Genomic DNA, 26,555 nt, shown 5'->3' with positions numbered 1-26,555 from the left:
CCAATTGCCCTGTGGGGTCTATATGGGTAGAACTGAGAAATAAGAAAAGGGAAATCACTGACAGAGTTGTACTATAGGCCCCCAAATAGTCAACGGGAAATTGAGGAGCAAATATGTAAGGAGATTACCGAAAGCTCCAAGAAAAATAACGTGGCAATAGTAGGAGATTTTAATTTACCCAACATTGACTGGGACAGCCATAGTATTAGAAGGTTGGATGGAGAGAATTTTGATGAGTGTGTCCAGGAGGAATTTCTCACTCAGTATGCGGATGGTCTGACTAGAGAGGGGGCAAAAGCTGACCTTTTGGGAAATAAGAAAGGGCAGGTGACAGAAGTGTTAGTAAGGGATCACTTTGAGACCAGTAACCATAATTCTATTAGTTTTGCGATAGCTATAGAGAATGATAGGTCTGGCCCAAAAGTTAAAATTCTAAATTGAGGCAAGGCCAATTTTGATGGTATCAGGCTAGAACTTTCAAAAGTTAATTGGGGGAATCTGTGGCAAGGCAAAGGAATGTCTGGTAAGTGGAAGGCTTTCAAAAGAGTGTTAACCAGGGTTCAGGGTAAGCACATTCCACTTAGAGTGAAGGGCAAGGATGGTAGAAGTAGGGAACCCTGGATGACTTGGGCTATTAAGGCCCTGGAAGAAGAAGACGAAGGAGGCACATGACATGCACAGGAAGCTGGGATCAAGTGAATCCCTTGAAGAGTATAGAGGGTATAGGAGTAGAGTTAAGAGGGAAATCAGGAGGGCAAAAAGGGGACACGAGACTGTTTTGGCAGATAAGGCAAAAGAGAATCCAAAGAGCTTCTACAAATGCGTAAAGGGCAAAGGAGTAACTAGGGAGAGAGTAGGGTTCTTAAGGATCAACAAAGTCATTTATGTGTGGATCCGCAAGAGATGGGCGAGATCCTAAATGACTATTTCCCATCGGTATTTACTGTTGAGAAAAGCATAGATGTTAGGGAACTTGGGTAAATAAATAATGATGTCTTGAGAAGTGTACGTATTACGGAGAACGTAGATAAATCCCCGGGAGCTGATGAAGTGTATCCCCGGACATTGTGGGAGGTTAGAGAGGAAATTTCATGTCGCCTAGCAAAGATATTTGAATCATCGTTAGTCACAGGTGAGGTGCCTGAAGATTGGAAGGTGGCAAGTGTTGTGCCCTTGTTTAAAAAGTGCTGCAGGGAAAAGCCTGGGAACTACAGGTCGGTGAGTCTCACGTCTGTGGTGGGTAAGATGTGGGAAGTTTTTGAGAGACAGGATTTACAGGCATTTAGAGATGCAAGGACTGATTAGGGACAGTCAGCATGGCTTTATGAGTGGAAAATCATGTCTCACAAATTTGATTGAGTTTTTTGAAGGGGTAACCAAGAAGGTAGATGACAACAGTGCAGTTGATGTTGTCAACATGGACTTTAGCAAGGCCTTTGACAAGGTACCCCATGGTAGGTTGTTGCATAAGGTTAAATCATATGGAATCCAGGGTGAGGTAACTAAATGGATACAAAATTGGCTTGATGTTGTCAAGAAGCTAGAGGGTGGTTGTAGAAGGTTGTTTTTTTCAAACTGGAGACTTGTGACCAGCAGTGTGCCTCAGAGATCAGTGCTGGGTTCACTGTTATTTGTCATTTATATTAAAGATTTGGATGAGAATATAGAACGTATGGTCAGTAATTTTGCAGATGACATCAAGATTAGTGGCAAAGTGGACAGTGAAGAAGATTATCTCAGATTGCAATGCAAACTTGATCAGTTGGGCCGGTGGGCTGACGAATGGCAGATGGAACTCTCTATTTTTGTTCACCAGTAAAAGAATATAAAATCTTGGTCATTGAAGTGTTGACTGTAATAAAATAGATTTGCATGGCACTGCACATTTTCCCAGAATTGTGAAAATGGTTGAAGGGACCATGCACTGCCAGAGCAGGCCTAAAACTTCCCATGCCAAATAGCTATGGCTATTTGATTTAGATAAGTGCGAGGTGATGCATTTTGGTAGATTGAACCAGGGCAGGCCTTACTCAGTTAATGGTAGGGCACTGGGGAGAGTTACAGAACAAAGAGATCTAGGAATACAGGTTCATAGTACCTTGAAAGTGGAGTCACAGATGGACAGAGTGATGAAGAAGACATTCAGCATGCTTGGTTTCATTGGTCAGAGCATCAAATACAGAAGTTGGAACGTCTTATTGAAGTTGTACAAGACATTGGTAAAACCGCACTTGGAATACTGTGTTCCGTTCTGGTCACCCTGCTATACAAAGGATATTATTAAACTAGAAAGAGTGCAGAAGAGGTTTACTAGGATTAAAGCAGGACTTGATGGTTTGAGTTATAAGGAGAGGCTGGATACACTGGGACTTTTTTCTGGACTGTAGAAGACTGAGGGGTGATGTTATAGAAGTCTATAAAATGATGAGGGGCATAGATCAACTAGATAGTCAATATCTTTTCACAAATGTAGGGGAGTCTAAAACCAGAGGGCATAAGTTTATGGTGAGAGGGGAGAGATACAAAAGGGCCCAGAGGGGCAATTTTTTCACATAGAGGGTGGTGAGTGTTTGGAACAAGCTGCCAGAGGTGGTAGTAGAGGTGGGTACAATTTTGTCTTTAAAAAAGCATTTAGACAGTTACATGGTTAAGATCAGTATAGACGGATATGGGCCAAATGCGGCAATTGGGACTAGCTTAGGGGTTTCAAAAAAAAATGGGCGGCATGAACAAGGTGGGCCAAAGGGTCTGTTTCCATGCTGTAAATCTCTATGATCCTATAACTCCCACTAGTTCCCCAAACATGGGGAGCTAGTCTGAACCCCACTGGAATGAAGTACTGGCAGGGTTCAGATCCCGATAATTAACTAATATACGCATTTCAAATACATGCAGAAGAGATTTAAATGTCTTGCCTGCCTTTCCACAGGTTTCCAGCACAGTCTAACCAGTGACTGTTTGCCGGCTCTGGGAGACGTGCAGGCATTCCCAATGCGTGCATAAATCCCTGTTCAAGGCCGAAAACGCGTGTCTCCCACCACGACCCGACAGAAAAGCTGCGGGTCACAATGGGAGAATCGCGGCCCATGCTATGAATGGTAAGAAGATTTTTGTTCTTCAAACACCATATGCACATTCTGAAATTTTACAATAAGATTCAAGACACATACATCCTGATGGCATGGTTAGACCTATCAAAGTTTTCTAGATAAATCAGAATAATGCTGGGAAAAAGACACTAAATCCACAAATGGAAGTGTGTAATCTGAAAAACAGGTACAGAGAAGAATTGTATTGCAATAGCAAATGCGCGGCATGGTGGCACAGTGGTTAGCATTGCTAACTCTCAGTGCCAGAGACCCGGGTCCAATTGCTGTCTTGGGTCATGGCCTGTGTGGAGTCTGCGCGTTCTCCCCGTGTCTGTGTGGGTTTCCTCTTGGTGCTCCAGTTTCCCCCCTCAGTCCAAAGATGTGCTGGTTAGGTCCATTGGCCATCATTGTATCTGAACAGGTGCCGGAGTGTGCTGACTGAGGGATTTTCACAGTAACTTCATTGTGGTGTTAATGTAAGCCATCTAGTAACACCAGTAAATAAATAATAAAGTAAAAGATTCATCATCATTTCTGACAACCATTAAATTCACTTATTGTACATGAGGATCACTTCTTGTCATGTACCATATTTTGATTCACCTTTTGTCCTTGGTGTTAATGGTTGGATTTTCTGGTGTATTATAATTTATGTTTTAAATAATACTCTCTTCCATTCAGAACTTCTAAAATTTTCTGTGCAACATCTCAGATAGTCAACTATATCCTGCAGTTGGTTTTCATTTATGCTTTTCTATATTCTTTCTGTACTATAAAATTTTGTATGTAATGGACTTATAACTAGAAGAATTTATTCATATATTTAGGACGCAGGAGTCCAAGATCAAGCTATTGCAGGATGCTAAGTCCTTTACTGCTCAACTGGAACGCCAAAGGCATGAGTTGGAAAAAGCTGATCAGTTTCCTGACAGCTACAATACAGAGGTCAACAAACTGAGACAGCAGCTGCTTCTTTGTCAGAATGAGCTGAACCAGACAGAAGAGCGCATATCTCAGCAGAAGCACAGAACTATATAGTAAGAACCTTTATTACTTGTCTCATTATATTTGGTACAGTCTTCCTCAAACAATATTGATAAATGGTCTGCATATACAATAAAACATTCACAACTACGTCAAGATCTGTAAATCTTTGGTAGGAAGGACTGTTGCTTACAGGGAGAAAAACTGCAACAGGCGACGGTGCAGAGGGACCTCGGGGTCCTTGTGCATGAGTCGCAAAAACCCAGCCTGCAGGTGCAGCAGGTGGTCAGGAAGGCTAATGGGATACTGGCCTTCATAGCAAGAGGGATTGAATATAAAAGTAGGGAGGTCTTGCTGCAGCTGTATAGGGCATTGGTGAGGCCGCAGCTGGAGTACTGTGTGCAGTTTTGGTCGCCGTACTTACGCAAGGATATTTTGGCCTTGGAGGGAGTGCAGAGGAGGTTTACTAGGCTGATACCGGAGTTGAGGGGGTTGAGCTATGAGGAGAGGCTGAATAAACTAGGCTTGTACTCTTTAGAGTTTAGAAGAATGAGGGGAGATCTCATTGAGACGTATAAAATGATGAATGGGATGGATAGGATAGAGGTGGAGAGGCTCTTCCTGCTCAGAAAGGACAGTAGGACTAGGGGGCACAGCCTCAAGATAGAGGGGGGGGGGGCGGTTTAGAATGGAGTTGAGGAGGAACTTCTCTGGAATTCTCTGCCCGTTGAGGTGGTGGAGGCTGCCTCGCTAAATATTTTTAAGACGCGGGTTGATGGGTTTTTGATAAGCGAGGGGATTAAGGGTTATGGGGAGAGGGCGGGAATGTGGAACTGAGCCACGACAGATCAGCCATGATCTTATTGAATGGCGGGGCAGGCTCGAAGGGCTAGATGGCCTACTCCTACTCCTATTTCTTATGTTCTTAAACTCTCTATGATAGACTGGAGAATTGCGTCATTATGATTCGTCAATTAGATCAGGGATCTCCAAACTTTTCAGTACGAGGGTCACATCGTAAATTTTACACATTTTCGGGGGCCAAATAAAAAAAAAGTTTTATAAATGAATGAATAAAATTTAAATGAATAAATAAGTTTTATTTGGATCATCGTTGTAATCAGCATGATGTGATTCAGAACAAAAGAGAAGTGTGACAATTACAAAGAAACAATGCCGTGCTTACACCGAGAAATGATAGATAATGAGTAAAAATGTCAAACATTAGCAAATGCTCTGACAAAATAATAACAACTGCAGATGAGAAGAGCAGGCTATTCATTTTTTAATTAATTTTATTTACTGAAATTTTACACTTAATTTTATTTACTGAAATCAAGAAACTGGTGATGATTAAGCCCATAAGATTGAATGAAATTCACTATTGAAACAACAGATTTCAGAACGCAAGATATATCCACATTTTTACCGCACAATGCTTGTTGATGGATAATGCAAGGCAGAAACATGGACTTTGAGAATCCACCAACCTCACAAGATTTTGTGATTTGTCCATCCAAATCTTTCTTCACCCCAGACATGTTCTTTCCTCCATCAATTGTCACGCATTGCAGATTATTCCACTCCAGGTTATATTCTAACAGTTTTTTGCAATTCTTTGAAGGTGCCTTCTCCAGTTACTGTACTGTGCATGTTATGCACTGATGCTGATTCTTGTGTCACATTAAATTCACTATCGACACCACGGATGAATACTAAGTGTTATGATGTGTCACACACATCAGTCGATTCATCGAGTGTGAGAGAATACAACTGAAAATTTCTTGCTTTGCCTGCAATTTGATGAAATATATTGCTTCATATATCCTCAATTCTACGAGCAACAGTACTTGGCACAAGACTGATGATTTTGAACAGATTTGCCTTTTCTGTGCATAACTCTTCCACTGCTTCCATTATACACTCTTTGATGAGAGCTCCATTGGTGAATGGCTTTCCTCTTTTAGCTAACACATAAGCTAGTTTGTAACTGGCCCTGGCTAAAGCTTCATTTTCAGTTACCTTCTGCGTAAGAAAAGCTTGTTGGGAAAGCAACCTGCTTGCATTAATTCAAATTTTTCCGAACGCTGTGTTCCTGTGAATTGGGAATAATGTGGTTCATGTTTGATCTCATAGTGCCAACGTACGTTGTACTGCTTCAAAACTGCAACAGTTTTGTTGCATATGACACACAAGGCTTTGTCACCTGCTTGTACAAAGAAGTACTTTACACCCCATTCTTCATTAAATAGATGGCACTCACTCTCCACTTTGCTTTTTTCCTTCTATAACTGAATTGGTCTGAATTGCCACTGTCATTGTTCTCACTCATTTCAGACAGATGGAGCTTACAGATTGGATAAAGTAGCTGTCACTCTGCCACTGCAGAGCGACAATTAGATGACAGATGTCTCAATTGCTGATTAGTTTAATGAACTGTCAGTCACAGGGTGGCAGCTCTGATTGGACAATAGCTGATAAAGAGGGCAGGGATTCCCATGGGTCCATCAGACACTGCGCGGAGCAGCAGCGAATGTCCAGCCTGTGGCTTCCGTCCCTGCGTCTGGATCCTGAGTCAGCGGTGGGGTTCCGGACACGAGTATTTTCGGCAGCAGGAATCCCGTCCCGCCCCACTGGCTGCGGGCCGGATGTGACCCGCAGGCTGTAGTTGGACACCTCTGAATTAGATTGTCAGAGACAACTAAATATTGCACCCCCTGTTTAATTTTGTAGATATTTACATTACTGAAATATTGATGACATTTTAGAAACAATAGTTTGTATTTTCTGAGCTACATAGTGTGAAGAAAAAAGATGAAGACCTCAATTCTCCCCAAAAAATCTAAGTGCTGCCACTAGGAGGAAACCAGAGCTTGGCCTAGTCACAGAGGACCATGGCTGAAGGCATCGAGAGCGTGGCATATTCGCAGAGGAACATGTCCTAGTCATGGATGACCATGACTGAAGGCTTTGGCACGATAGCTCATTCATTTGTGGGCCTCCTGGATTGGCAATGCTCACTCCATCCCATGGAGTAGCCCAAGGGTCAGCGAGCAGCCCAAGAGAGGAAGAAGTGTTGAAACCATCGCAGTGCCTTCCACCAAGCAGACTCTGGCAGTCTCTAGACTTTCTGAAATCCTACCCCTCCTGACACCTGCATATCTCCTAGGCAGCAGATAGAACAAGGTGATACAGCAATACCTGTGACACAAGGGAGTCAACCGGGGCCCTCCAGATCCAGGCCCTCCAGAATACACCAACCAATGGGGAAGGGGTGGCAAGGTTAGGATGTAGGGGGGTAGAGCAGGTTTCTGATGGTTGCGGGGGTTGGTAACAAGGGTTCTGGAAAGTGGGGAAGGATCAGGCCATGCAGGGTTTGAGGGTAAGGGGATAGGGTGGATAGAGCTGTAGGGCAAAGAGCCTACTAGGTGATGATTCTGGAGGCTGTGAGGATCTCCCTGATCCTCTGGCCTTTGGACCATGGCTGCCACCTGTCTGTCATTCTCCTGGTCCTCCTCAGGCTCTTCCTCGAACCCACCCTGATCCTCTTCCTCCAATGAGGCTGCATGTTCTTCCTCCCTCTATCATGTCACCCTGCTGCTGTGCCAGGTTGTGGAGGGCACACCATGCGACCATGAAGTGCAAGACCCTCTGGGGGCTGTACTGGAATGCCCCACCAGAGCGGTCCAGAAGACAGAACTGCAATTCGAGAAGCCAAATGCTGCACTCAGTGATGTTCCTCTGTATCAGGTTTCCACCTCACTGTATCAGGTTTCCACCTCACTGTATCAGGTTTCCACCTCAGTCTTGGGCCTCTACACTGGCATCATTAGCCATGAATTTAGTGGGTATCCAGATCCCCCACTAGCCAACCCTTCAGCTCAGAATGACTCTCAAAGAAGCTGGGTATCTCAGGATGTAGGTGTCATGCATGCTGACAAGTTAGTGTGTACAGGCGAGCCTCGTGTTCAGCTCATGGTCACACACTATCTGTGTGTTCAGGGAGTGCATCACCTTTCTGTTTATGAAGGTCACCCGCTCTTAAGATGGTGCAGTAAAGGTGACATGGGTGCCATTGATTTCCCCCCCACCCCTCATCTGGGGCTGAGAATCCTGTTGCCCAGGCATTTTAATTGGCCTGGTCCAGGTGAAAGGTAATGCCAATGCTTGTGCATACAGGATATCTGTTACCTCGCAGATATCACACAGGTCCCCACTGAAGCCCTAGAAAGAGCCAGAGGTGTAAAAAGTTCAGGCAGCCAGCAGGAAGAGTGATCCCATTCCCAACCGCCAGGTGTGGGTGTCTTCTTCATCCTGTTGGTGCCAGATCTGCGAGTACTTGCCACACACACTTCCTGTGAATTCAGAGTCTTCGTTGACGCAAGTTGATTGACAGCTCATTAAAAGATCAGCACCTCCTGTACATCTATGGACTACAGTGCTGTCTTACTACCCCCTCCTCAGCCTGATTGGCATCCAGCTCTTGAGCCTCAGCAGCAGCCCCATTGTTTGTTTGAGTGCTGACTCATGTGGTGCTGGGTCAAGCCTGGGCTTGCCTTGGCACTCTCACCACCATCTGTCTGCCTTGGCAGCTGTCACCAGGAATATTGCAAGCTGGGCTAGCTGCAATGCAAAATTCAACTTCAATCGGTGAGGAGCTGTTGAAAGGGAGAGACAATCAGCAAGCTCATCCATCCCTGCACTAATTGGAGTTCACATGACTTCTCGCTGGGGTATCCCAGGAGACCGTGAACTGGGCTTCCAGCCTGCTAATTGCATTCAAATTAGTAATCATCAGAGCCAGCGGGAACTTGACTAGGCCAGGTGCTGCAGGCCCAAAGACTTGCAATGGGTTTGACGCCAGGTGGGAATTCCATTTTGGCCCTCACGTCTAATTGAATGGCTATTGCAATTCTTGGCTGGGGCTAGTGGCTCTGGAGAAATCCCCCAAACTCTGTGGAAATTTACTCCGTAGCTGTCAATCTGGTTACTTTTCAATCTCCAATCCCTGTTGAAATATGTATGTGGGAAATGCTGAAATACACAGAAGAGGTATAGGATGTTAAAGTTATTCAAAATTCTTCATAATTATCTCTTTTAAGAGTATTCACTCCTTTTAAAAATCAAAGAATATAAAACAATTTCCTATCCTCATGAGATACTACTTTTAATGTCTTGTAAACCTGAACCGCTAAATGTCTCTACACAATCACATCATCCAGCTTTCCTCCATTCAAAGCATAAGGAAATTTCTTCGACAAACTTTACAAACTTTTCTTATTTTCTTCTTATATTTGTTACAGTACTTGTCTTCTTGTGTATATAAAAGTCAGGATTTATCTTCTCCCCAGTATCTTTCTCTTTTGTAAACACTGATGTTAATTATCTCTGCCAATTTCAGTTTATCCTCTAATAATTCATTATCCTCTCCTCTCGGATCACATCTCCCACTTGATAATTCTATTTTTATTGATAGGTTCTAGAATATTGTTCTTCTTAGTATTTTGTTAAGTTCTCTCCATATGCGTCCTATTTTCTGTGCTTATTCCCCTCCCAGGGGTGGATTTGCAGCTTCATTGCCTGGGCAGTAAATCCTCCCATGTTGTTTTGGTTAGATGTGTTTCTTCAGCAACATGGAACTAGGCAACAGATCAGCAAATAAGACTTTCAAGAAATGACATGCATTGGAGTGAACAAAAGGGAATTTCTTCTAACTGTACAAAACACATTTGTTAAAAAGTGTAATGAACAGTCAAGGAAAGGTCAAAAAATTGGACTGATTTCAAATTACTGATTCAGTCATAATGCTACTTTTAAAATGTTCCATGCTTATAAGCAGCAAATGTTATGACTTGGGCTGTAAAATATTTTAGTTCACAGTGAACAGACATCAATTACTAAAGTATTACCCTTAGAAACTATAAAAGACGTTCCTTAAATGGCAAAGGCAATGTATAGCTGAATCATAGGTTAAAACATTCAACATAAATTGGAAATGGGCACACAATGGGCGTTACAATCATTCTGCATGCTCAATAGCAGTGTGTTTATGCCTCAGCTGCTTATCGCTGGCACACGTACAGTGCTATCCCAGCTGTGAATTAGCAGTTCGCCAATAAAAAGGGAATGGATCATTAGGTTGTTGTGATGGCAATTAAAAGCAGCATACGCCTCTTAAAGTGGAAGTCCAGTTTATGAACTATTTACTTGGGTCATTCCTACAAAGTTAAGATGGCAGCTATAAAATGTTCCACAGGGGCTCCTTAATTTTCAGAGACCACTCTGGAAACCTTTACCTATAAGGTGACCAGGAGAAGGATGGTATTGTTTCCAGGCTGTATCCAGGACCCTTGCTGCATTATGACAAGAAATTCAATGATCTGATTAGAATTGCTAAGGTAAGACTACTACTCATCTGTCGCTTTCTCTCTGTTTATCCCTCTAACTTCTTTCATTTCTCCTCAATCCCCTACAATCAAAGCAACACTGAATTTCCTTCAGCTGCTACACGGACATTCTGTGGAAGTTATCCTCGAACCTTGTTATTTGCAACACTTGTGATATGCTTTTTAGCCACTAAATTCATTGCAATCTGTCATAATTGGTGCTACTGTCCTCAAAAGTATCTCCTTTATTTTCCCACCTCTGTGGCTTTCACACACCATCCACACTATTCTACAATGCTACACATATCCTTATAACCTTTCAACAGAGAATGCATTAACACAATCCTTTTTTACTTCCAGACAAGCTGGTACACAATACCAGCGAGCTGAAGAGGACAGGAGAAGGGGCATCATCTAGTAAGCTCCAACACCAATTGTAGCAGATGGCAATAAATTCAGTTGTTTATTTGCAACATTTGTGATATGCTTTTAACAAGGTTGGAGGATAGTTTCTGCAGATCGCTTATCCACTTTATCCTCTTCTTCAGCTGAAGAACTGAACTATCACCCACATGCACACCTCAGGACAAAATGTTAAATCGCTACCCATTTGTCTCTTCTAACTTTATCACTAACTGATAAACCTTAACTATCTGTTCTCTTTCTAGGTCCATCAGAAGGGCCCAGTTGTAGGAGAGATTGAAGACGACATTTACCTGAAGTGACAAAGTCGTTCAACTTTACCTTTGCAGAAACCCAGCTCAGAAATTGACACCACACCTAATTTAAAGAGTCAATTACTTTGAATATTTATGGCACAGTAAAAAGCCATTTAGCCAAACTGGTGCCTTTAGTATTTATGCTCCGCTCAAGCTTCCTCCCGTCTTTGCTCATCTAAATCTACCCTTCTACCTATTTCCATCTCACTTTTATGCCTGTCTAGTTTTTCCTTAAATGCATCCATAATTGCATCTTAAGTACATCAATTATATGATTTGTATTGGGAGATTAATCAAATATATGTGCAGGAGCATGGGGAGGGGGATAGAGCCTAGAAACCTGCCCTGTTTGATTCACAGTTTGTGTGGAGTTGACCGACTTATCTGGCGGGCTCACCAAAAGTGACTTTCATGTGACTAGACTTAAGAATAGGAAGTCAGCTAGGATTCCTCATTTACCAGTAATGTTGACCTGAGCTGGACATGAGTGCTAGCTGCCTGAGCAATCAGCAGGATATCCGTGCAACGTGCTGTCACAAGGCTATGCCCCTTTTCTATGACTTTGCAACTTTCAACTGACTGCAAATTTTGTCATTTGAAATGAGACAGAGCGAACTATGTAAAAATGCATGGCCACCTTCCAAGTTGAAGACGAAAAACAAACATAGTTTGTTTCAAGAGACCTTCAGAGACCCATCAAAACTTGTCACCATCTAAGGAGGAGACATTAAATGGCAAATTGCTGGTTTTGAAACAATTGTTGCCACAAACAGAGCCACCAAAAACCTCTCAAGTACAAAATGGGTGAACTAAATTAGGCCAGGCTGCAGCTACTATATAGAGAATGCAAGAAAGCTTTCAGCAGAGGAATCAGGCTGATAGCTGGACTATCTCTTTCTCTGTCTCTCAGAATAAGTATACTACCCATTTCAGAAGACAACTTTACTTGGCGTCTACAGGTGAACTGAAGTCTTGTAATAATTACAACATTTGACCTCATCCATGAAATCAGCTAAACCAAATCTATGCCTCAAGGACGAACAATCAAAGGACATTGAATCATCTATTATTTTAACTTGTTATGTTGGATTCTAACTTCCCTTATTTCTGATACCTGTGTGTGTGCACATCATGTTTTTATTATTTTTTCTTGGGTTTAGTTAATAAATTTGTTTTTTTAATTCAGGAAAACTTCATTTGATTAGCTCCTTATTGCTCATTGTATAAATAGTTACATATATTTGGATTTAGAAAAGGCATATCTTCATGAAAAAGAAATGCAAACCTTTATTATGACCAACTGAGGAGGCTAAATAGAGGGGAGCCAGTTTGCACCTGATCATATCAATGATCTGATCTCACATGATGCAACCAGCTTACTCCTCCTAAAAGCATTCTGCCCTTCTTCAAGGGGATTTGCACTCAATGTAAGGGAGCTGTTGCTTGTTGCCTGTACTGACTAACACTGGCTACATAAGAGCTGCACAAATGGAGCACTAGGGAAGGGAGAGAGACCATGGTTCTATGAGACTGGAGAAGAAGACTCTCAAGGACCACCCTTTGTAGGAAGTGGGGAAAGGTAACCACAGAGACCAATGCAAGGAATCTCACCACAATGACATGACAGTGATGCCACAAGAGGTTTAATGACCTCACTAGGTGGTCAAGGTCAATGAATGCATCTTCAAAAGTTATCAACGTCTTACACTTCTCAATAAGCTCACTAGCACTCACCCATCAGCAGCACTCACCCTGGCACTCAGGACTCACAATAATATCCAGATAGACCATCTCACTCTCAGAAACATTCCAGTGATTCCAGCCTTACGTCTTGTTTTCTCTGCTTCCTCATTTTTCCAGATATAGATATGGTGAACACATCACCTGAGGATACTGAAACAGCAGACCCCATAACTTTTCCAGCCTTTGAATGGACAAATCATCAAATCTTCTGCCCTTCCTCTGAGAATGTAGCAACATTCCCTGTCAAATCCAGCAACTCAACGTAGCACCTCAGAAAGCATTCCACTCTATATCTAGAAACTTTACAATATCGTAAGTTAATCTAAATCACCTTATCTGCAAGTTAAGTGCCTGACATTTTAAATGACCCTAGTCATGGATGCCCTTGCAGCTGTATTAATGTTCTTTGATAAGTAACAAGAAGATAGGTTGAGTGTATCTGCATTTATCCAAGTATGTAAATTGTGTGTCAAATCGGCTGCTACATCTGTTTGACATTATGATCTGGCCAGTTGGGAAGTTTCTGATGCACGCACAGCATGCCCATGCTAGTTCCCAACATTAGGGACCACACCAGAATTGGCTGCAGTTGTGGCATTTGAAAGGGCTCTGACTTCAGTAGCACAAGCTCCAGCAACACAACAGTGCCCAATTTCATGTCCAAAGTATGCAGTGAAGAAAGATCAATTCAGCAGTTAGACCCTTTAGTTCAATGATTCATATGCAATTTGCTACTTTTATAGAGCTTAACAAAGGTGTTTAGACAGGAATGATGTATTTCAGGCATTATATAATCCAATGGATTCCATGCTATCATACATGCTATAAATGTCAGTTGTGGCTCTATTGGTAACACACTCATCTCTGAATCACATGGTTCTGGATTCAAGTCACACACCACAGAATGAGCAGAAAAGTCAAGTGAAATAGCAAGGGAGAATTGCACTTTTGGAGATGCTGTTTTACAGTTAAGATGTTAAACCAAACTTCCACCTGCCTGTTAAGATGAATGTAAGAAATCCTATGATACTATTTTGAAAAAGAACAGGGGATTTGTCCCCAGTGTCTTACCAATACTTATCACTCAGTCAAAAAAATACAAATGACACAAAACAACCTATTACATTGCTGTTTGCAGGAGTTTGTTGTGCACAAATTGGCTGTCATGTTTCCTACATTACAACAATGATTACTTCATTGGCTGTTATGTCCTTTGGGATATCAGTGGTCACGAAAAGCATTATATAAATGCAATAATTTCTTTATTTCTTTTTTATTCAAGATCAGTTCATTACAAATATTTTTTGCTCAGTGTAATAACTTAAATCAGGCCACTGAGGTTGGCCTAATGGAATATGAACTCCCTGATTAAGGATCCAGTTGATGGGCCAATCAGGGAGCCTTTGCCTTCTATTTAACCAGGAGTGTCAGTTCCTCTGACACCCCGGGGGGTAGACTGCTAACTGTGAGCACCCTGTGTACTGCTGTTAGAGTTTGTAAATAAAGAGATTTTGGTGAAGGGATTTCTGCCTCCAAAGACTTATTACACTCAGCAGATGATGTTTTAACAGTGCCCTATGATAAAGGAGCAGATTAAAATATGCTCTTAAATCTGTTCTCTCGGGCAGCATGGTGGTACAGTAGTTAGCACAGCTGCCTCACAGTGCCAGGAACCCAGGTTCGATTCTGGCCTCGGGTCACTGTCTGCATGTTCTCTCCCTGTCGTATAGGTTTCCTCTGGGTGCTCCGGTTTTCTCCCACAGTCTGAAAGATGTGTGGGTTAGGTGGATTGGCTATGTTAAATTGCCCCTTATGACAGGGGGAGTGGCAGGGTAAATACGTGGGGTTACAGGGATAGGACCTGGGTGGGATTGTTGTCAGTACAGGCTTGATGGGCTAAGTGGCCTCCTTCTATACTGTAGGGATTTGATGGATCTGATTCGATGAAAAGGAAATGGTTTGAAAGTTGAGGAGGAGAAAACTTCCAATTTAGTGACAGGAAGAGATCCTTCAAAACATGATTGTTTTACATCAGGGTCATACATGCACAAACTGCATCAAGTTGCATGATTACGGAGTATCATGTGTGGAGTAAAATGCTGAATGTAGCATTTCAGAAGTCTCTGAAATGGAACCATTGTTGGTCAGGGTTGAAGAATAGGATAAGAGATTGATTCAGGATTCATGAAGAGTATCAAGGAAATTTATAATGTATGTTTGCTGATTAGAAGCCCACAAGACAAAAGGTTTTTTTAAAATAGCTTATAAACATGTTTTTATTCTACATGTGACTTCCAGTTGTGCTGGAAATATTTCACATTGGGACGTACAGTTTTGATGCCAAACATGTTGCTACAGAGCAACAAAATATCAATCTCGAGGGATCAAAAGCTCTTTCCCTCTGTTCTTGAGAAAAATATATGCCTAGTGGCATCCTTGGAATTGTAGAGTTTTATTTACTAGGAAAGTAATTACCAAAATTTATATGTGATATTCTGTTCTAAAGATAATTCAAATTTTAATGATTTGTAAATTATGAAAAATAACGATGCAAGTAATTTTTATTAAATCTGATTCCATTGCATTCAGAAGAATTTAGTTAGAGCTTGTTTACAATTTGGAAGAGAACATATTTTACCCCCACTGATTTAAAAGGCAAAATTATCCTTTAATGTGGTTACAAAGGAAGTTTCTCATTGATGGGAGATTTTTGGAACCCAAGGCACACATATCCATTATTCCTTTTCCACCAAGTCTTTATTTCAGCTTTTATGACATTGTCAGTTTACAAAAGCTTAAAAAAACTCATCCCCCTAAGTACAGAATCATCATGTCTTGAATTCACATGATCCATGATAGTTCTCTACACATCTATTTTAAACCTTCAGGATTAAATGTGCAGGATTCCCTCCATATTTAATCCGATATTAATTCTTGAGGCCCTAGTGAATTGCTATTTTATGAGGGAAAAGTCAAGACATAGGAGCAGAATTAGGCCACTCGGCACATCGAGTCTGCTCCGCCATTCAATCATGGCTGATATTTTTCTCATGTTTTTCTTATGTTCTTACCCCAAATATGCACTCAGGAATCCCTCTTGGAAGTTCCCAGGTAAGGCTTTACATGGCAATTGTCCAGAAGCAAGAACTTCCCCTGGACAAATTTGCTAACTTCAGATGGTTCTGACAATGTTAAGCTAATAGTTATTCTGAAAAAGTTTGAAGAAGTAAAACCTCTTCTAACTTCAGCGTAACTATTTTAAATGCCCAGACCGGGTTCTGCACAGTATTCCCCTCACACCTCTGACCCCAGAGGAGACTTTCTCCCTGTTCACACTTCTACGCACCCTCTCGACCTAACCACCTGGCCCAATCCAGTTAAATACCCCCACAATCCAACCTGACTTGACCCCCTGACCCAATCCAGATGGACCACCCCTCCTGCCCCCCTGCAACCTGACTTGACCACCAACCCCCTGACCTACCTGGACCCCCCAAAACTCAATCCCACCTCTCTGATGACTTATAAGACCATAAGACATAGGAGCAGATTAGGCCACTCGGCACATTGAGTCTGCTCCGCCATTCAATCATGGCTGATATTTTTCTCATCCCCATTCTCCTGTCTTTTCCCCATAACCCGTTATTAATCAAGAACCTATCTATCCCTGTCTTAAAAACACTCAGTGACCTGGCCTTTTCAGCCTCCTGTGGCAAAGAGTTCCACAGATTCACCACTCCCTGGCTGAAGAAGTTCCTCCTCATTTCTGTCTTAAAGGATCATCCCTTTAGCCTGAGGTTGTGCCCTCTGGTTCTAGTTTTTCCTACTGGTGGAAACATCCTCTCCACGTCCATTCTATCCAGGCCATGCAGTATCCTGTAAGTTTCAATAAGATCCCCCCCCACTCATCCTTCTAAACTCCAATGAGTACCGACCCCGAGTCCTCAACTGTTCCTCATACGTCAAGCTCTTCATTCCACGGATCATTTTTGTGAACCTCCTCTGACCCTTTCAAAGGCCAGCACATACTTCCTTAGATATGTGGTCCAAAACTGCTCACAATATTCCCAAATGCAGTCTGACCAGAGCTTTATACAACTTCAGAAATACATCCCTGCTCGTATTCTAGCCCTTTCAACGTGAATGCTAACATTGCATTTGCCTTCCTAACTGCTGACTGAACTTGCACGTTAACCTTAAAAGAATCTTGAACAACGATTCCCAAGTCCCTTTGTGCTTCTGATTTCCTAAGCATTTTCCCATTTAGAAAATAGTCTATGCCTCCATTCCTCCTTCCAAAGTGCATAACCTCACACTTTTCCACATTGTATTCCATCTGCCACTTCTTTGCCCAACCTATTCAAGTCCTTCTGCTTCCTCAATACTACCTGTCCTACCCCCATCTAATGTCCTACCCCCCGACTTCGATGTCCAGCCACCCACCCCCATGCCTTGGTAGCTGAACCCACCATACCCCACCCAAATCTGACTTTCCTATCTCCCAGCGTCTGACCCTCCCACCCCTCCCCCCATGTCCAACCCCATGACCCAATCCCCACCCTCCCATTCACCCATTTTAGATTATTCCTGCTCAAACAAACATTTGGATTACTGAATAATTTGAGTTAAGCAATTTAAGTAAAGCAAAATAACAATTAGTACAATTATATGTTTCAAATGAAAGGATCTTGAACAAAGCATAAATTGAATTTATGATTAATGTGGTTGGTATTTCAATGGATTGAATACTAATTCTGTTTTGTTTACAGTTTACAAGAAGAACTGGCAATGTTTAAAAAAGACTTTGAGAGACTTCCAAAAGCTGCAGTGAGTTATTAAAAATAATTCTGTTCAAAGTAAATGCTTAAAACATTGTGTTAGGAAAAATATAATCAAGAATTTGACTTGAAACATGTGTTGTTATAAGGTCCACTTGTATTAGCAGTACTCAGTTCTAGGTTACCCTGCCAATGATTCAGCTTGGCAATCCCAACTGGACGTGACTAGACTTGATTGCAACATTACCAAAATCAACCATCAGGCAACAATTAACAGAATCAGTATTACCAGGTCTGAGGCCAGAATGTTACTACCGTTCCACCACAGTGAATGGAGGTTTGGCTGGCTGCCAAATTTTCAGACTTCACTGCAATGTGAGAGTGGCGTGAATGGCAGGTAAAATCGTGCCCTGAGTCTTTGGACAGCATCACATCTTTTGTCTAGTTCAAATCTGTTGTGTTTTGTTCTTTTTTTTTCAGATTTTCATTTGCAGCCTTTTCCTTATGACTTTTTTGTGTACGCATACCGTTGCACTCATTAGCGCCCTCCATTTTCAACCAACCATTATCTTTAACTGATTATTGACTCATTGTTTGCCTATCCCAGGTATCAGTCACTTGAATCTTCTCTGAACCCTTTTGAACTTAAATAAGGAGACCAAAACTGTTCCTAGTACTTTAGATGTGGGGCCTGATTTTACCAACAAGTTTCGCTTGTTTTCGGGCACGAAACTTGGTAAAGTCGGGCATAAGGCTGGTAACGCGATCCGCGCCCGCCTCTGCGCCAGTTCCCCCTTTACTAAGGCCCAAAAATGGCTGCAATCGGGACTGCACCCAAAATGGGTGCAATGCCCAAGTAAATGCATTTAAATTGACTTAATAGGGTGCACACCCAACTTTCCTGGCATTTCCCCCTTTATCACCGTGTTCGCCCATTCAGAATCAGTGGGAAACAGACATGCTCCATATAAATCTGATTTGGGTGCATCAGTTAGTTAAGAGATATGTGTTGAGCATCTGATGGCTGTCTGCTTGAGATGGGGGGAAGGTGGGGCAGGAGGGTGCAGGGGACTGCTGCCATTCTGTCTGAGATCAGTAGAGAGGGGAAGGGCCCACAATCAATCTGGATGGCAGGGGTGTGGGGCTGGGGCAATGTCTGTGGGGCCAGGGTGAGACATTATCTGCCCTGGGAGGGATGTGGCAGGAGAGCAGCATTCTATCTCTTTTTTCTGCGCATGTGCAGCTGCAGATGCTGATCGGGGCTGCAGGACTTCAGGCCCATTAAGCCCGAACCACAGGCTTGTGCAGCGCGACTTGGACTCACTGATATTTTTGCAGGCAGAGTCCATATGGTGGCTGCTCAGAACGGGTCTAAAAGTCAGATCTGAAACACTCCCAATTTCAAGTCTGCCTAGCACTTAGACTCAAAATGATAAAACAGGGCCCATGGTCTCAGCAATGCCCCGTGCAACTGTAGCAAAACATTACTACTTTCATATTCCTTTCCCCTTGCAATGAACAACAACATGCCATTTGCTCTCCTGATCAGTTGCTCTACCTGCATGCTAACTTTCCCTGATTCATATAACGGGACACCCAGATCCCTCCGGATTTCAGAGTTCTGCAATTTCTCTTAATTTCAATAATATGCCGTTTTTCTATTCTTCCTGTGTAAGGAGACAAGTTTATATTTCCCTTCATTATACTCCATCTGCCAAACGTTTGCCAACTCAACCTAACCGTGTCTCTTTGCACTTCATTATAACCACTTCTCAACTTACTTTTCTACCTATCTTTGTGTCATCAGCAAATTCAGCAACCATGCATTTAGTCACTTCATCCAAGAGATTGATATGAATTGTAATTCACTGAGTCCTCAGCACTTATCCCTGTAACACACCATTCTCTGCTTCTGTTAGCGAAATAATCCTCTATCCATGCTTAATATGTTATCTCCTACACCATGAGGGAATCGGGATGAGGTGACTGGGAGCAAGGAGGTTAGCTTGCAAACAGAGAAGGATTATGGACAGTGTAAGAGGGAGGATAGACAGGTAATGGAGAAGGGGAGTGCTTAGACCGAAGTTTGAGATGTGCCTATTTTAACACCAGGAGTGTGGTGAATAAAGTGGATGAGCTTAGAGTGTGGATCGCTGCTTGGGAATGTGATGTGGTGGCCATTACAGAGACTTGGATGTCTCAGGGACAGGACTGGATACTTCAGGTGCCAGATTTCAGATGTTTCAGAAAGGACAGGGAGGGAGGCAAAAGAGAGGGGGGGGGGAGTGGCACTGTTGATCATGGATAGTGTCATAGCTGTAGAAAAGGTGGACGCCGTGGAGGGATTGTCTATGGAGTCTCTGTGGGTGTAAATTCGGAACAAGAAGGGGTTGATAATTTTGCTGGGTGTTTTCTAGAGGCCGCCCAATAGTAACAGGGATGTTGAGGAGCAGATAGGGAAACAGATCCTGGAGGGATGTAGTAATAACAAAGTTGTCATGATGGGAGACTTTAATTTCCCAAACATCGATTGGAATATCCTTAGGGTAAGGGGTTTGGATGGGGAGGAGTTTGTTAGGTGTGCTCAGGAGCGCTTCCTGACACAGTATGTGGATAAGCCTACAAGAGGAGAGGCTGTACTCGATCTGGTATGGCTAATGAACCTGGACAGGTATTGGATCTCTCAGTGGGAGAGCATCTTGGGGACAGTGATCATAACTCTGTCTCCTTTATGCTCGCATTGGAAAGTGATAGAATCAGGCAAGCTAGGAAAGTGCTTATCTGGAGTAAGGGGAAATATGAAGCAATCTGGCAGGAAATTAGATGAGTAAATTGAAAGGAGGTATTCTCGGGGAAAAGTACCGAAGTAAGATGGCCGATTTTCAAGGAATGTTTGTCTGGAGTTCTGCACGACAATGTTCTGATGAGACAGGGAAGTTTTGGTAGGTTATGGGAACTGTGGCGCACGAAAGTTGTAATGAACCTAGTCAAAAAGAAAAGGAAAGCATACAAAAGGTTCAGAGAGCTAGGCGATGTTAGGGATCTAGAGGAGTATATGGCTTATAGGAAGGAACTTAAGAAGGAAATTAGGAGAGCCAAAAGGAGTCATGAGAAGGCCTTGGCAGGTAAGATTAAGGAGAACCCTAAGGCATTCTACAAATATGTGAAGAGTAAAAGGATGAGATGTGAAAGAATAGGACCTATAAAATGTGAAGGTGGGAAAGTTTGTACAGAACTGGTAGAAATAACAGATGCTTAATAAATACTTTACCTCGGTATTCACGGTGGAAAAAGATCTGGGTGGTTGTACTGCAGGCTTGCGGTGGACTGAAAAGATTGAGTATGTGGACATTAAGAAGGAGGATGTGTTGGAAATTTTGAATAGCATCGAGATAGATAAGTCGTCGGGACCGGATGGGATGTACCCCAGGTTACTGTGGGAGGCGAGGGAAGAGATTGCAGAGCCTCTGGCAATGATCTTTGCGTCGTCGATGGAGACGGGAGAGGTTCCAGAGGATTGGAGGATTGCAGATGTGGTTCCTACATTCAAGAAAGGGAATAGACATAACCCAGGAAATTATCAACCGGTGAGCCTAACCTCAGTGGTTGGTAAGCTGATGGAGAAGATCCTGAGGGACAGGATTTATGAACGTTTAGAGAAGTTTAGTATGCTCAGAAGTAGTCAGCACTGCTTTGTCAAAGGCAGGTCATGCCTTACGAGCCTGGTTGAGTTCTTTGAAAATGTAACTAAACACATTGATGAAGGAAGAGCAGTATATGGACTTCAGCGAGGCTTTTGATAAGGTCCCCCATGCAAGACTTCTTGAGAAAGTGAGAGGGCGTGGGATCCAAGGGGCTGTTGCCTTGTGGATCCAGAACTGGCTTGCCCGCAAAAGGCAGAACATGGTTGTAGATGGGTCTTTTTCTGCATGGAGGTCAGTCACCAGTGGAGGGCCCCAGGGATCTGTTCTGGGACCCTTGCTGTTTGTAATTGTCATAAATGACCTGGATAAGGAAGTGGAGGGATGGGTTGGTAAGTTTGCCAATGACACGAAGGTTGGTGGTGCTGTGGATAGTTTGGAGGGATGTCAGAAGGTGCAGCGTGACACAATAGGATGCAAGACTGGGCGGAGAAGTGGCAGATGTACTTCAACCCGGATAAACGTGTCGTGGTCCATTTTGGCAGGTCAAATGGGATGAAGGAGTATAATATCAAGGTTAAGACTCTTAGCAGTGTAGAGGATCAGAAGGATCCATAGGACTCTTAAATCGGCCTCGCAGATAGAGGATGTGGATAAGAAGGCATATGGTGTACTGGCCTTCATCAATCGAGGGATTGAGTTTAGGAGTCGGGAGATAATGCTGCAGCTTTATAAGACCCTAGTCAGACCCCACTTGGAGTACTGTGCTCAGTTCTGGTCGCCTCATTACAGGAGGGATGTGGAAGTTATTGAAAGGGTGCAGAGGAAATTTACAAGGATGTTGCCTGGATTGGGTGGCATGTCTCATGAAGATAGGTTGAGAGAGCTCAGTCTTTTCTCCTTGGAGAGACGAAGGATGAGAGGTGACCTGATAGAGGTATATAAGATGTTGAGAGGTATAGATCGGATGGATTCTCAGAGGCTTTTTCCCAGGGCTGAAATGGTTGCTACGAGAGGACACAGGTTTAAGGTGCTGGGGAGTAGGTACAGAGGAGATATCAGGGGTAAGTTTTTCACTCAGAGGGTAGTGGGTGAGCAGAATCGGCTGCCGTTGGTGGTGGTGGAGGCAAATTCGATGGGGTGTTTTAAGAGACTTCTGGATGAGTACATGGGACTTAATGGGATTGAGGGTTATAGGTAAGCCTAGTAGATAGGGATATGATCAGCGCAACTTGTGGGCCGAAGGGCCTGTTTGTGTTGTAGTTTTTCTACATTCTATGACCTGTTATTTTGGATAGTAGCCTTTGATGTACACCTTGTCAAATGCTTGCTGGAATCTAGGTATAGCACATCCACAGGTTCCCTTTTATCTATGTTGCTTGTTATTTCCTCAAAACACTCCATAAGTTAGTCAAAATTGATTTCCCCCTCACAAATCGGCTTTATTGAATTGAAATTTTCTAAGTGCCTTGCTATGTAACCCCCTTAATAATAGATTCCAGCAATATCCCTATGACAGCTGTTAAGCTAACTGGCCTGTAGGTTCCTGCTTTTGTCTCCTTCCTAACAAAGAACAAAGAAAATTACAACACAGGAACAGGCCTTTTGGCCCTCCAAGCCTGCACCAACCATGCCACCCGACTTAACTAAAACCCCCTACCCTTCCAGGGACCATGTCCCTCTATTCCCATCCTATTCGTACATTTGTCCCGATGCCCCTTAAAACTCACTATCATACCTTCATCCACTACCTCCCCCGGCAATGAGTTCCAGGCAGTCACCACCGTCTGTATAAAAAATCTGTCTCATACATCTCTTTTAAACCTTGCCCCTCGCACCTTAAATCTATACCCTCTAGTAATTGACTCTTCCACCCTGGGAAAAAGCTTCTGACTATCCATTCTGTCCATGCCTCTCATAATCTTGTAAACTTCTATCAGGTACCCCTCAACCTCCATCGTTCCAGTGAGAACAAACCAAGTTTCTCCAACCTCTCTTCATAGCTGATGCCCTCCATTCCAGGCAACATCTTTGTAAATCTTTTCTGTACCCTCTCCAAAGCCTCCACATCCTTCTGGTAGTATGGCGACCAGAATTGAACACTATATTCCAAGTGCAGCCTAACTAAGGTTCTATAAAGCTGCAACACGACTTGCCAATTTTTAAACTCAGTGCCCCGGCTGATGAAGGCAGGCAAATCCACCATCCTTTGTGTCATCTGCAAACTTATTAATCAATCCAGTTACATTTTCCTCCAAATCATTTATATATATTACAAACAGCAAAGGCCCCAGCACTGATCCCTGAGGGTCGCCATTTGTCACAGCCCTCCATTCAGAAATGCACGCCTCCACTGCTCCCTCTGTCTTCTTTCACCGAGCCAGTTTTGTATCCACCTTGCCTGCTCACCTCTGACTTCACCTTCTGCACCAGTCTGCCATGAGGGACCTTGTCAAAGGTCTTACTGAAGTCTATGTAGACAACATCCACTACTCTACCATCATCAATCATCTTCGTCACTTCCTCAAAAAACTCAATCAAGTTAGTGAGACACAACCACCCCTTCACAAAATCATGTTGCGTCTCACTAATACTTCCACTATTTCCAGGTGGGAATGACTCTTGACTCAGAACCCTCTCCAATAATTTCCCTACCACTGATGTAAGGCTCACTGGCCTGTAATTACCTGGATTATTCTTGCTACCCTTCTTAAACAAAAGAACAACATTGGCTATTCGCCAATTCTCTGGGACCTCCTCTCTGTAAGAAGTCTCAGAACACCAGTTTAAAGTCCAAGGTTTATTTGATAGCACAAACCACAAGCTTTCAAAGCACTGCCCCTTCATCAGGTAAGTGGGAGTTCTGTTCACAAGCAAGGCATATAACAGGGCAGTATATCCTATTTGTGAATAGAACTCACACTCACCTAATGAAGGGGCAGCGCTCCGAAAGCTTGTGGCTTGTGCTACCAAATACTTTAATCTGGTGTTGTAAGACTTCTTACTGTGCTTACCCCAAATCAACACCAGCATCTCCACATCATCACCTCCTCTCTGGCCAGTGTGGATATAAAGATTTCTCTCAAGGTTCCAGCAATTTCCCCCCTTGTCTCTCTCAACATTCTGGGGTACATCCCATCAGGTCCTGAGGATTTGTGTACCTTAATGTTTCTCAAGAACCCCAATACCTCCTGCTTTTTTATCTCATCATAGAACCATAGAACATTACAGCACAGAAACAGGCCTTTTGGCCCTTCTTGGCTGTGCTGAACCATTTTTCTGCCTAGTCCCACTGACCTGCACCTGGACCATAAATTTCCACACCTCTCTCATCCATGTATCTATCCAAGTTTTCCTTAAATGATAAAAGTGAGCCCGCACTTACCACTTCATCTGGCAGCTCTTTCCACACTCCCACCACTCTGTGTGAAGAACCACCCCAATATTCCCTTTAAACTTTTCCCCCTTCACCCTTAACCCATCTCCTCTAGTTTTGTTCTCCCCTAACCTCAGTGGAAAAAGCCTGCTTGCATTCATTCTATCTATACCCATCATGATTTTATGCACCTCTATCAAATCTCCTCTCATTCTTCTACGCTCCAGGGAATAAAGTCCTAACCTGTTCAACCTTTCTCTGTAACTCAGTTTCTCAAGTCCTGGCAACATCCTTGTAAACCTTCTCTGTACTTTTTCAACTTTATTGATATCCTTCCTGTGATTAGGTGACCAAAACTGCACACAATACTCTAAATTCGGCTTCACCAATGTTTTACACAACCTCACCATAACATTCCAACTCTTATACTCAATACTTTGATTTATAAAGGCCAATGTACCAAAAGCACTCTATGACCCTACCTACCTGTGACACCACTGTTAGGCAATTATGTATCTGTATTCCCAAATCCCTCTGTTCTACTACACCCTTCAGTGTCCTACCATTTACCTTGTATGTTCTATCTTGGTTTGTCCTTCCAAAGTGCAATACCTCACACTTGTCTGCATTAAACTCCATCTGCCATTTTTCAGCCCATTTTTCTAGCTGGTCCAAATCCCTCTGCAAGCTTTGAAAACCTTTCTCACTGTCCACCACACCTCCAAAGTTTGTATCATCAGCAAATTTGCTGATCCAATTTACCACATTATCATCCAGATCATTGATATAGATGACAAACAACAATGGACCCAGCACTGATCCTTGTGGCACACCACTAGTCACAGGCCTCCACTCAGCGAAGCAATCCTCCACTACCACTCTCTGGCTTCTTCCATTGAGCCAATGTCTAATCCAATTTACTACCTCTCCATGTATACCTAGCAACTGAACCTTGCTAACTAACGTCCCATGTGGAGGACTCAAACTATCTACACACCCTATCCCAGACTCATTATCCACCGAGTCCTTCCCTTTGGTGAATACTGACACAAAGTATTCATTTAATACCTCGCTCATTCCCTCTAGCTCCACGCATAGATTGCATCCCTTGTCCTTGAGTGGGCCAACCCTCTCTCAGGCTACACTCTTGCTCTTTATATATGTATAAAAAGCCTTGAGATTATCCTTAATCCTGCAGGCCAATGCTTTTTTGTGACGTCTATTAGCCCATCTTACCCCTTGCTCAAGTTTCTTTCTACTTTCCTTGTATTCCACACTTGCTTCATGTGTTCCCAGCCTTCTAGCCTTGATGAATGTTTCCTTTTTCTCTTTGACTAGGCTCACAATATCTCTCCTTATCGAAGAGTCCCAAAATTTGCCATACTTATCCTTCATCCTTAAAGGAACCTGCCGGCCCTGAATCCCTATCAATTTATACTTGAAAGCCTCCCGGATGTTGATTTGCCCTCAAACATCTGCCCCTAATCTACATTCTTCAGTTCCTGCCTAATATTGTTGTAATTAGCCTTCCCCCAATTTAGCACCTGAACTTGAGGACTACACTAATCTTTATCCATCAATACCTTAAAGCTTGCTGAATTGTCGTCACTGTTCCCAAACTGCTCCCCTGCTGAAACATCGACCACCTGGCTAGGATTCCCCAATATCAGGTCCAGTATGGCCCCCTCCCTAGTTGGACTATCTACATATTATTTCAAGAAGCCCTCCTGGATGCTCCTTGAGTAGAGGAGTCATATTCACTATTTTTCAATCTCATGGAGGCTTTCCAGAATATAGGGAATTTTGGAAAATTAAAACCAATACATATACAATCTCAGC

General features: G+C 42.9%; 1 protein-coding gene across 4 annotated transcripts in view; it reads left to right on the top strand.

Annotated features, from left to right (window-relative positions):
* ccdc146 (coiled-coil domain containing 146) overlaps positions 1–26,555 on the top strand; it is a 143,711-nt gene that overhangs the window by 45,348 nt on the left and 71,808 nt on the right. For 3 of the 4 annotated variants that reach the window (XM_080207452.1, XM_080207453.1, XM_080207456.1), the window contains 2 exons: positions 3,917–4,126; positions 17,691–17,748. In XM_080207452.1, the coding sequence (XP_080063578.1) occupies positions 3,917–4,126; positions 17,691–17,748 (268 nt within the window). The remainder of the gene's footprint in view (positions 1–3,916; positions 4,127–17,690; positions 17,749–26,555) is intronic. The other variant, XM_080207454.1, reaches the window with a different exon arrangement.

This window comes from Carcharhinus amblyrhynchos, chromosome 19 (assembly GCF_965287045.1).
Source record: "Carcharhinus amblyrhynchos chromosome 19, sCarAmb.v2.hapA, whole genome shotgun sequence".
NCBI classification, from domain to species: Eukaryota; Metazoa; Chordata; class Chondrichthyes; order Carcharhiniformes; family Carcharhinidae; genus Carcharhinus; species Carcharhinus amblyrhynchos.
Note: the sequence above shows the minus strand (reverse complement) of the source record. Positions and strands in the feature narration are given on the sequence as shown.